General features: G+C 60.9%; 1 protein-coding gene across 1 annotated transcript; it reads left to right on the forward strand.

Annotated features, from left to right (window-relative positions):
* Nucleotides 1-8,332: 8,332 nt before the first annotated feature.
* Nucleotides 8,333-9,578, forward strand: LOC123350172 (galactoside alpha-(1,2)-fucosyltransferase 2-like). Its single transcript, XM_044988606.1, has one exon. It carries the CDS (start codon nt 8,465-8,467, stop codon nt 9,533-9,535), a length of 1,071 nt encoding a protein of 356 aa, XP_044844541.1. The 5' UTR covers nt 8,333-8,464; the 3' UTR covers nt 9,536-9,578.
* The last annotated feature ends 2,627 nt before the right edge of the window (nt 9,579-12,205 follow it).

Below are 12,205 nucleotides of genomic sequence, written 5' to 3' on the forward strand. Positions count from 1 at the left end.
CTGGGGAAGGGAGGGTGGGGCCTGAGGGGGTTCCCAGCCCCCCCTCTGGGGGTGGGGCCTCGCGGGAGGGGGAGGAGCTCAGTTGGGCGTCTGTGTCAGGGTTTTTTTTTGGGGACGGGGAGAAAATCCCCTTTTTAAGGGGAAAAAAACATGGTTGGAATAAAGATTTTTCTAAAAGCGACTGTGTCTGTCCCAAGAGCCCGTGGGGGCAGGTGGGGGAGCTGGGAGGCAGGACGCCTGGGTTCTAGCGGGGAGGGGAGTGGGGGCTAGTGGTTAGAGTGGGGGGGGGTGCAGGAGCTGCTGTCCCTGCCCTGCAGAGCTCCCAAGCTCCACCAGGGGGCCCCGTGTCACCAGCAGGCTCGGGGCTCAGCAGGGGCCGCTCTCCCCTGGGAGTCGGGGGGGCCCCAGGGCGGTGCTGGGGGGGCTCGTGCTCCCCAGGGGGCTCCAGGTTTCCGCTACGTGACCCTGCCCCGTAAGGAGGGACATGGGGGGCAGTGCAGAGGCTGGGAGCCAACCCCTGGCGCCCGGCCCCGTCCGGCCTCTCCCTAGTCCCCACCCCTGGGGGCAGGGACCCACGGGCCCTCCCCAGCCCGAGGCGGGTCCCCTCCCATCCAGCCCGGGCCCAGCCGCCACCTCAGCCTGGACCCGTGGAAGCCGCTGGCCTCCTGGGGCTGGATCCTGCAGCCAGGTGAGGCCCGGCAGGCGGGCGGGGGAGAGACGGGGCAGTGGGGACCCTCCTGCCCCCCTGTGTCTCGGGAATGGGCCCTGAGCTGGGGGCCATTGGGATGGGGGGGTCATAAGGAGGGAATGAAAAAGGGGGGGTGGTGCTGGCTGATGTAACCACTAGACCCCACTTCCTTCCCAGAGCCAGGGAGAGAACCCAGGAGTCCTGGCTCCCAGCCCCTGTGATCGACCCCCACGACCCTTTTCCTGCCCTAGGTGGGCTGGTCGTGGCCTGGTTCTGCGCAGACCCTTATACTGGCTGGAAGACACAAGATCGAGACACTAGCCAGGCTTGGAGCCAGGACTCCTGGGTTCCCGCCCCGGCTCTGGGAGGGGAGTGGGGTCTAGTGGTTATAGCCGGGGGCTGGAAGCCAGGACTCCTGGGTTCTCTCTCTGGCTCTGGTAGGGGAGTGGGGTCTAGTGGTTAGAGCAGGGGAGTCTGGGATCCAGGACTCCTGGGTTCTCTCCCTGGCTCTGGGAGGGGAGTGGGCTCTAGTGGTGGGAGCAGTGGGGCTGGGACTCCCCCAACCTTTGTCAGGGTCACTGGGTCCCCAGGGATTGTCCTGGCTCCAAGGAGGAATTTTTCGTGTTTGCTTTTCCTCTGCTTTGATCACAAAAGAAAGCGGGAATTGCCCCCTTTGCCTTGACCTTGAGCACCTGCACTAAACCAGGGCGGGGCCAGCAGGGGCTGCGGGCCGGGAGTGAGGGGCACCGGCAGGGCTGGAGGGGGGAGGGTGGGGCTAGCAGGGGGCTGCGGGCCGGGAGTGAGGGGCACCGGCAGGGCTAAGATTGGGGGACGCAGAGGCAGCTGAGTTGGGACCCTGGGAACAGCAGGACTTGGCCTGGAAGACCAGGGGCGGCAGGTTATATGGGCTCGTGGTGCCTGAGCACCAGGAATATTCAAGGCTGGGGGCTCTGCTCCATCAATGTTTGGAGCCGGGTTTCTGCCCTGGCCCCCACCGCCCCAGAGCTTCCCTGCCTGAAAAAACACAGCCCCTGCCTCTCTCCCTTGCTTGTGCTGCCGGCCGCTGCTTCTGCCTAAGGCTGTAGAGAGCAGCGGCCGGCAGCCTGCTGGAGCAGCTCAGGAGGGGGAGAGGGATGGGGGAGGACGCACGCACGTGCTTGGGAGCCCTCTCTCCCGTCCCCGGCACCCACCTGGAGGAGACGCCAAGGGGACTTCCGGCCAGGAAATGGACATCTGGAGTGGACCCCTCTCACCTGAGCAGCTGCTGGGGCTTTGGTGAGATCTGACCCTGTGATCCACCCCCTCCCCCCTGCAGCCCCCACTTCTGCCCCACGCTGGGCAAGGGGCAGACCCCTTCCAGGGCCGGCTTTAAGCCGATTCACCCGATTCCCCGGAATCGGGCCCCGTGCTGAAGAGGGCCCCGTGCCCGCACCTAAGGGGGCCCCGCTCTGAGGGTCTTCGGCGGCATTTCGGTGCCGTGGAAAACCCGGAGCGGACGCTCTGCCGCTGAGTATTCTAAGGGGGCCCCATGGGTTATAAAGCCGGCCCTGGCCCCATCCCCAGTGAGGCTATGGTGAGGGGCAGCAGCAGGGGAGGTTTCACGGAGTCCCCGGACGATGCTCTGGAGCTGCTCCCCACCAAGCCAGGCAGGACTTTGGGGAGCCTCCTCTCCCTCGTAGCAGCCTGTCTGCAGGGCAAGAAGCTCCCACGGCTTCACCTCCTGGGTCTCTCCTTGGAGCATTCAGCATCCTCTGCCCCTCCGTGCGCTTCCCCCAGCGAGTCCGCCCAGGCAGGGTCCTGGGGAAGCCACCGGGTCCTGCACCCCTGTGACGAAGTGGGACTGTTCGCACTGGGGGCTGGGTACAGATCCTAAGTTCCAGCAGCACAAATGCCTGACACTCTGTCGCCTAGCAACTAATGGCCCGGCCCCTCCCTGCAGAGGTGCTGGCTAAGGTGTAGGAGACAAAGGGGTCAGGTGACCTCCTAGCCCGGGAAACGGGGGAGAGAGGAGGGGCCGGAGGGGGTGGGGCAGACTGTTGTTGGCTGGGGAAACAAGGGAGCAGGGAGAAAGGGCTCTGATCCCCGAGGGGGGCTGTGAGGCCCCCAAAATGGGCCTAACCGGGGGGGGGGATCCGGTTATCTCTGCCCGCAAGACCTGTGTTGGACTGTGTTCCTGTCGTCTAAATAAACCTTCTGCTTTACTGGCTGGCTGAGAGTCCTGGTGAATCGCAGGCAGCCCGGGGGTGCAGGGCCTGACTCCCCTACACTCCGTGACAACTGGTGGTAGCGGTGGGATCGACTGCACCCCACGGACGGCGCTTCCTGCAGTAAGTGACTGGGGAGCAGTAAAACGAAGGGGCGATTCACCCCTGGGCGAGTGTGACCAGAGAGAAGGACTTTGCAGTAACAGGGTCCCCTGGGGGATCACAGCGAGCGATCCCAGGGGCGGAGGAGGCTGCTGCTCGACCCTGGCAGAGAGGGGGTGACCTCAAGGACTGGCACCCTAGGGGTCCCCCCTGGAACCCATGGGGAGCGGCGAGCACCCCGGCCTGCGAGTGGCCAGCAGGAAGATGTATGCCACGCAGCGCAAGTATGAGCTGGTGGAGCAGTGCAAGCAGAGGGGGCTGCGCAGTGGGAAACTCACCAAGGCCCAGCTGATTGCCCGGCTGGAGGAGAGAGATCGCAGGAATGAACCGATCCCTGTCTCTGAGGGAAGCAGCCGGGCAGAGGCAGCGCAGGCACCAGTGTCTGTCCCCGCTGGGAGTGGTCAGCCGGCCGCTGAGGGCTCCCCGAGACCCCCCACCCCTAGGCCTAGGGGGAGGAGGAGCCCAGCTACCGAGGGCACCGTGACCCCCCCGGCCAGCAGGGGATCCTCCCGGCGAAGCTCACCCCCCAGCCGGGGATCGTCCCGGCGACGCTCATCCGTGGAGCGCAGGCGGCTGGACTGGGAGAGAGAGCTAAGACTGAGAGAGCTGGAGGATCGTAAGGAACAAAGGGAACATGAAGCGCGACAGAGGGAACATGAGGCGCAACAGAGGGAGCAGGAACGGGCGGAGAAAGAGCGACAGCGTCAACATGAGCTGTAACTGGCGAGGCTGGGGGGCAGCAGGCCCCGGGCGGCGGTGAGTGCGGGGGGCGCCCAGGACTGCGCGGAGCTTTGATAAGTCCATCCTGGCCCCGCGCAAGGAGGGGGAGGACATGGGTGACTTCCTGGATGCCTTCGAGACGGCCTGCGAGCTGCACCAGGTGGATCCTGCGGACAGGCTCCGGGTTCTCACCCCCTTACTGGACCCCAAAGCCGTGGCATTGTACGGCCAGCTGGGGGAGGAGGAGAAAGGGAACTACGAACCATTCCAGCAGGCCCTGCTGCGCGAGTTTGGGCTGACCCCTGAGATGTACCGGGAGAGGTTCCGGAGTCAGGATAATACCCCTGAGGTCTCCTATCTGCAGCTGCCCGTCCGCATGGAGGGATACGCCAGCAAGTGGGCAACTGAGGCCCAAACGAAGGGGGACCTGGTTAAACTGCTGGTACTGGAGCAGCTGTATGAGCGGTGCCCATCCGACCTGAGGCTGTGGTTAAGGGACCAAAAGCCGGAGAACCCGCGCCAGGCAGGGCGGCTGGCCGATGACTATGTGAAGAGCTGGTTGGGGGGTGGCAGGGAGGAGCCCCAAAGGAACAGGCCCCTCGCGACGCCAAGGGAGAGTCATCCTGAGACCACCCAAAAGGGGAATCGGGAGAACCCCCTCCCAAAGGGAACGGCCAGCGCCAGGGACAACCGACCGGTTCAAGGGGACCAACGGGACATGCGCTGCTATCACTGTGGCCAGAGGGGCCACATACGGTCCCAGTGCCCCAGGCTCAAAGACAGACTGAGCAGACCGACCCCACACCGGGTTAACTGGGTAGAGACCCAGTCGGATGAGGGGCAGTGTTCGCAGGGAAGGGGGGCTGGCCGCGTACCCCCTGCAAAGGAGGGAGGGGGGCCCCGGGTTGACCCCTCCGAGGGGCTGGATGCTCCCCGCCCTGAGTTTTGGGTTTACAGGGTGGGCACGGGACTACCCCTCCGGAGTGAGTGCCTTGTTCCCCTGGAGGTAGACGGGAGGGAGGTCACTGGGTACTGGGACACGGGCGCAGAGGTGCCGCTGGCCCGGCCCGAGGTGGTGGACCCAGATCGGATGGTGCCCAACACCTACTTGAACCTGAGGGGTGTGATCGGGACCCCATTCAAGGTGCCTGTCGCGAGGGTGCACCTAAAGTGGGGGGACAAGGAGGGCCCCAAGAACGTGGGGGTGCACCCACATTTGCCCACGGAGGTGTTAATGGGGGGGGGACCTCGAGGACTGGCCCAGTAACACCCAGGGTACCCTGTCCGTGAACCATAGTCAGAGCCGACGCAGGGCTCTGCGCCCTGACACCGGAGAAGGTACTCTGCCCGAGGCACCAGACCCTGACCCGGTGGGGAGGGAACGCCCAGGGACAGGGCTCAGAGAGGCTGTGGCCCCAGACCCAGCTGGTGAGAGAGAGCAGATTCCCGCCCCTGCCCCAGCGGCTGAGTACCAGGCCGCGGTGCGGGAAGACCCCTCCCTGCGGAGGATAGGGGACCTGGCCAGCCTCGGGGGGGGACAGACCATGGGACGAGGTGGCCGGAAAAGGTTCCTGTGGGAGAAGGGGTTCCTGTACCGAGAATGGGCTCCCCCAGGGAAGATGGAGTCAGGGGGGATCAGGAGGCAGCTGGTGGTACCCCAGGAGTATCGCCACCAGCTGCTGTGCCGGGCCCATGACACTCCCCCCTCAGGGCACCCGGGAGCCTGGCGTACCCAGCAGCGGCTGCTACAGAACTATTACTGGCCTGGGGTCTTTGCCCATGTCCGGCAGCACTGCCGCTCCTGTGCCCCCTGCCAGAGGGGGAGGAAGGCCCGGGACACGGGGAAGATGGCTGTAAGGCCCGGGCCCCGCCCCGAGGAGCCTGTCCAGAGGGGGGCCAGGGTCAGAAGGGGGGCTCTGAACCGAGAGACCCCGAATCACAGCCCCCCAGACTGGAACGTGGGGAGAAGGCCCCAGCCCCGCGTGCACCCCAGGGGTACTGGGGGGGGAAAGGGCGCGGGCGGCATAAGCTTCCCCCCTGCAACCTGCAAGTGCCCTCGAGCCCCCCCGACCTACAGGGGGGCAGGAAACTGGAATGACCTGGGGTGACTCTTCCCCCAGAACGGGGGGGACCCTGGGGCCTCTGTGGGAATGTAGGTGGGTTCGAACTTCCCCAGGTCACTGGCTGGAGTGACCCCGCTCAGTTCGGTCTCGAAGGGGGGGGCGGGGGGGGTGTGACGAAGTGGGACTGGTCTTGCTGGGGGCTGGGTACAGATCCTAAGTTCCAGCAGCACAAATGCCTGACACTCTGTCGCCTAGCAACTAATGGCCCGGCCCCTCCCTGCAGAGGTGCTGGCTAAGGTGTAGGAGACAAAGGGGTCAGGTGACCTCCTAGCCCGGGAAAGAGGCGGGGGAGAGAGGAGGGGCCGGAGGGGGAGGCAGACTGGAGTTGGCTGGGGAAAGAGGGGAAGCAGGGAGAAAGGGCTCTGATCCCCGAGGGGGGCTGTGAGGCCCCCAAAATGGGCCTAACCGGGGGGGGGATCCGGTTATCTGTGCCTGCAAGACCTGTGCTGGACTGTGTTCCTGTCGTCTAAATAAACCTTCTGCTTCACTGTCTGGCTGAGAGTCCTGGTGAATCGTCAGGGAGTCCGGGGGTGCAGGGCCGGACTCCCCCACACTCCGTGACAACCCCCACTTCGCAGTCAGACGCGACTCTCAGCCAGCCAGTAACACAGAGGTTTATTCGATGACAGGAACAGGGTCTAACACAGAGCTTGTAGGTACCGCGAGCCGGACCCCTCGGCCGGGTCCATTCTGGGGGGCAGGGAGCCAGACCCCCCCCACGTCTGCCCTTCACTCCTCGTCCCCAGCCAGCTCCAGACTGACACCCCCTCCAGCCCCTCCTCTCTGCTCAGCTCCTTTCCCAGGCCAGGAGGTCACCTGACCTCTTTGTTCTCCCCCACCTTTAGCATCCCCTTGCAGGGGGGAAGGGCCTGGCCACTACTCGCTAAGCGACAGAGGGTCGGCCAGAGACTGAGGCCCCCCCACAGTATTCAGAGGAAACATTCTGAACAGTCCCACTTCCTCACAGGAGGCCACACGGGATGGCAACCCCCTCCTCCCCCACCCACCATAGGGGAGGCGAGTGGGCTTTCTGGACCTGGGAGAGGCCCTAGGAGCATGTGCAGTGACCGTGGTGCAGAGGGAGTGTGCTGCTGGCAGTGGGGGGGGGTCCCTCTCCTGGAGCTTGCTGCTGCCAGTGTCGGGGGGAGGTCCTCTCTGGCCCTAGCCCTGGGGCAGCCTGTCTGCACCCCAAGTTCCTTATCCCCAGCCCTGCCCCACCCCAGAGTCTGTGCCCCCAGCCCTGAGCACCCTCCTGCACTGTGAACCCCTCATCCCCAGCCCCACCCCAGAGCCCTCACCTGAGGGGAAAAACATGCAACTTAAACTTGGTGGTCAGTTTGGAGTATCATTGTGTTTAGCACAATACTTGATTATTTTACACCCTTTAAAGTATACAACTGGTCGTATACAGGTGTTATGAAGCGGGAATGTTCTTAATGTTTTCTCTGAATACTGTGTGGCTGCCTCAGTTTCCCCTGTGCATTTCTCAAGGATCTAGATGGTGGGATAAGGGGGTGTGATTGTTGTAGAGCCCTAGAGGGCCAGTGTGATGCCGTCTGCACAGAGAAAGGCCAAAACCCTGTCTCCGGGCAACTGATGGCCTGGGCCACTCTCCTGCAAGGTGCCAACTGAAGGTTTTGGAGAACAAGGAGATCAGGTGGCCTCCTAATGCCTGGAAAAGAGACAAAGGCCGGAGGAGGGAGTGTCAGTGCCTGTGCGGACTTCTGGGAAGTGCACGGTGTGGAAGGGAATGCTGGGATGCTTTGGAACAACTCCATACAAAGCCAGTCAGGACTCTGGGGGAGCCTCCTCTCTGAGCATACTGTCTCCAGGGCAAGAAGCTTACACCTTCCTGGGTCTGACCTCGGAGCATTCAGCCCTTCCACACCGTGCGCTTTCCACAGCGAGTCTGCCCAGGCAGCTCCTGGGGCAACCAGAGGTCCCTGCACCCCAACTCCGCAGTCAGACGTGACTCTCAGCCAGCCGGTAAAACAGAAGGTTTATTAGACGACAGGATCACAGTCTAAAACAGAGCTTGTAGGTACAGAAAACAGGACCCCTCGGTCAGGTCCATCTTGGGGGGTGGGGAGCCCAGACCCAAGTTCTGGGCCTCTCCCGATTTCCCCAGCCAGCTCCAAACTGACACTCCCTCCTCTGGCCTTTGTGTCTCTTCCGGACAAGGAGGCCACCTGAGCTCTTTGTCCCCAACACCGTCAGTTGGCACCTTGCAGGGGAAACTGAGGCACCCACACAGTATTCAGAGAAAACATTGAGAACATTCCCACTTTGCCACAACAGGTGCAACAAAATATAATCCCGTCTATTGAAGCAGGCAAGTGCTGCTTCTGACGTTCCACTTTTAATTCACCCTTGTAATCTTGTGGTGCCGACGCGTTGTAGCTTCATTTTATATCGGCTGACAGGGCGGGAGCGGGGGGGCACCACCATTTTGGGCACCACCAAAAATTATACAAACCTGCCACCTATGTGGAAGACCCCTCCTGTGCTCATCCCCTGCTCCTCCCCTCTCTCTCCCCAGACCGGAACCTCCTTCCCATCACCTCATCATGGCAACCCTGGTCTCCTGGGTCCCCTTCTGGCCACCCCTCCGGCTCTCCATCTTCCTGCTGGCCATCATGACCTTCTCCATCTTCCTCCACTCGAGAGGCTGGTTCCCTGCCAGTGGACGGAGGCTTCCCTCCTCCAATGCCATGGGGCGACCCCCAGCCATGTCTCCCATCCTGCCCCCCACCACACCCCCTGCCACGGAGCGCGGCATGTGGACCGTGAACTCCGCTGGGCGCCTGGGGAACCAGCTGGGGCAATACGCCACCCTCTACGCCCTGGCCAAGATGAACGGGCGCCAGGCCTACATCCTCCCAGAGATGCACCGGAAGCTGGCGCCGCTCTTCCGCATCACCCTGCCCGTGCTCTCCAGCGACGTGGTCCGAAGTGTCCCGTGGAGGAACTACGAGCTCCACAATTGGATGTCGGAGGAGTACAGGCACATCGAGGGGAAATACGTCCGGCTGACGGGCTATCCATGGTCCTGGACCTTCTACCACCACCTCCGGCAGGAGATCCTCCAGGAATTCTCCTTCCACGACCACGTCAAGGAGGAGGCCAACCGGTACCTGGCCGGGCTGCGCAGGCAACGCTGGAACGTGACCTACGTGGGCGTCCACGTCCGGAGGGGGGACTACGTCTGGTTGATGCCCCAGGTCCGAAAGGGGGTGCTGGCGGACAAGGCCTACCTGGAGAAGGCCATGGGCTACTTCCGGGCCAAGTACCAGGAGCCGGTCTTCGTGGTGACCAGCAACGGGATGGAGTGGTGCCGGGAGAACATCGATGCCTCGCGGGGGGACGTGTATTTCTCGGGGGACGGGAAGGAGTCGTCGCCGGGGAGGGATTTTGCTCTCTTGGCCCATTGCAACCACACGATCATGACCATTGGGAGCTTCGGCACCTGGGCTGGTTACCTAGCTGGGGGGGAGACCATCTATTTGGCCAACTACTTGCTCCCCGATTCCCCCTTCCAGTGGCGATTCAAGCCTTTGGCATTCTTCCTGCCCGAGTGGATTGGGATTGACGCCGATCTCTCCCCACTGCTGAATGGGAGCTATAAAAATAATAAATAACAAATGGAAGAAAGGGGCAATGGATAGTAATATATATAAATCAGAAACTGGGGATTGTAGAAAATTGATAAGGGAAGCAAAGGGACGCATGACGACATCTATGGCAAGCAAAGTTAAACACCATACCGTGTTTTTTTTTAAATGTATATTAGGAACAAAAAAGAATCCTGAGAATGGCACTGATCCCTTTTAGATGGAAATGGTAGAATTTTCAGTACTGCAGACCAGGTAGAATTTTTCAATAAATAGTTCTGTGTCTGGAAAAAAACCCGAAACAGATGATAATGTCATCGCATATGATTATGTTAACACACTTTCCATTCCACTAGTTGCTCAGGTGGATGTCAAACAGCAGCTACAAAAGTGAGTCATTTTAATATCAGCAGGGTGCAGTAATATGCATGGAAGAGTTTGAAAAGAGCTGGCTGAGGAATTGACGGCACTGCTTATGTTGATTTTGCCCTGCGGCAGGGCCAGAAGAAAGCTCACGTTGTGGCAAGTTTTAAAACGGGTAAATGGGATGACCCGAGTAATTATGGGCCTGTCAGCCTGACCTCGGTCCCGGGGAAGATAATGGGGCGGCTGATACGGGACTCGATTGATCAAGAATGAAAGGAGGGTGCCATAATTCCTCAGTGTGGGATTGTGGAAACTAGACCCCGTCACACTAACGTGCTAGCCTCTGTCGCTGTGGTCGCACGGTCGGTGGAGGAAGGTCACAGGGTTGGTGTCACATCTGTAGATGTCGGGAAGGCGCGGGAGCTGGTGACTGATTAACAGGAACGCCAGGAAATGAGTGTGTTAAACAGAGTCGCAGCCGCCCAACTGGCAGCTCTCAGAATGTACCTGCACATGGAGACGTGCCATCGAGTGGCAGGGGGACGGGGGGGGGGGGCATTTCTAGACGCTGAGCTTGTTCATGTCAATGATGCGGAAGAAAATATTCAAGCCTCACAGATCAAGTTTGCAGAGTCCACAAAACCTGGAGGAGGGGCTCCCAGCTGGGGTGGATCGGCCGTCGCTCGGCAGCTGGGTCGAGTGGTTAGAGCCGGTTTCCCTTCCCCTGGCCTCCCCCACCCCAGCATGGGGCCTACACCAGCCACAGAGCCTGGGCGTTACAGACAGGTGGGGGGGGGGACGCTTGCCTTCCCGCGGCTGCCCCAAACCTCCCATGTGATGGACAGAGAGATCCCCCCCACTGTGCCGCCCCCAGATTCAGCCACCCCTGCTGCCCACACGGCTGGCCCTGCCAAGGCAGAGGGAGGCCGGACACCTGGGTTCTTCCAGGGTGGGGGGAGGGCGCTAATGGGTCACGGCTGCTGAACTGTGCATCAATCCCGTGGGGGGTGGGGGTAAATTTCCCCCAGGGTTGGGCTCCACCCCTCCCTTCCTCCTGGCCCAAGAGCAAGTGATTACAGAGAGAGGGAGGAGCTAGGACTCCTGGGTTCTCTTCTTGGCGGACACGGAAGGGCGGTATTCAGTGGGGCGCTCCCTGGCTAGGGCTGGGCTAGGTCCATATGGCGGGGAACTCTGGGTGAGGGATTGGCCGTGGGGGTGGGGTGGGGTGGGTGGGCGCTGGCGGAGGGGTGGGGCCTTGTGACTACAATGTTATTGTTGCTTGTAAGAGCTTATCATTTGCTTTGCCATTCTGGCTTTACAGCCCTGTGCCACACACACACTGGGGCCGATTTATAGCCCAGGATGTGCCCACTCTGAACCTGCCCCACTCAGCCGGGATAGAACCCAGGAGTCCTGGTGTCAAAGGGTCAGTTTCACTAAGCTGAAAAGAATTAGGAACCAAAGCAGCCTGGAGGAAGAATTTAATCAGACCCATGAGGCTATTGATTGGGGATTGTTTACCAAACACCTGACTAGGTGCCCCGGCAGCCACAATTCCACACTTGAGGAGGAAGGTCACACTGGTCACAAATGCCGAAGGTCCCAATGGTCATGATCGTGTGGTTGCAATGGGCCAAGAGAGCAAAGTCCCTCCCTGGCGATGACTCCTTCCCGTCCCCCGAAGTGAAAGCGGCAATAACAAATGGAAGGACGGGGGAAATGGACAGCATATAAACCAGAAGCTAGGAATGGTAGAAAATTGATAAGGGAAGCAAAGGGACACATGGCACATTCTATGGCCCACAGTGGTGAGGACAATAAGGTGGCTGTTTTTTAAAAATGTATATTAGCAACAAAAAGAATCCTGACAATACTATTGGTCCATTTTAGATGGAAATGGTAGAATTATCAGTAATGCAGAAAAGTTCAATAAATATTTTTGTTTTGTGTTTGGGGGAATAAAACACATGATGTCGTATCATACGGTGATGCTAATGGCTCTTTCCATTCTGCTCATATCTGAGGAGGCGGCTGAACAGCAGCTATCAAAGTGAGACATTTTAAATTGTTGCAATAACTTACAGCCAAGAGTTTTAAAAGAGCTGGCCGAGGAGCAAGTTTTAACCGTTCAGCCTCATGATGGACCCATTTGGTGACTCCCAGGAGAAGGTCGGCAGAACCAACCCGCAGCGTCTTGATTTCTCCCCCCCCCCGCCCCCGTGCCTGACCAAGGTCCATGCTGATGCCCCCTAAACTCCCCAGGGCCGCCTACCCCAGCTGGGGGCTGGCCCACTATCCCGGCGGATCCTGCAGGCTGGATCCTTTCTGCCC

This window comes from Mauremys mutica, chromosome 15 (genome assembly GCF_020497125.1).
Source record: "Mauremys mutica isolate MM-2020 ecotype Southern chromosome 15, ASM2049712v1, whole genome shotgun sequence".
In the NCBI taxonomy this organism is placed as follows: Eukaryota; Metazoa; Chordata; order Testudines; family Geoemydidae; genus Mauremys; species Mauremys mutica.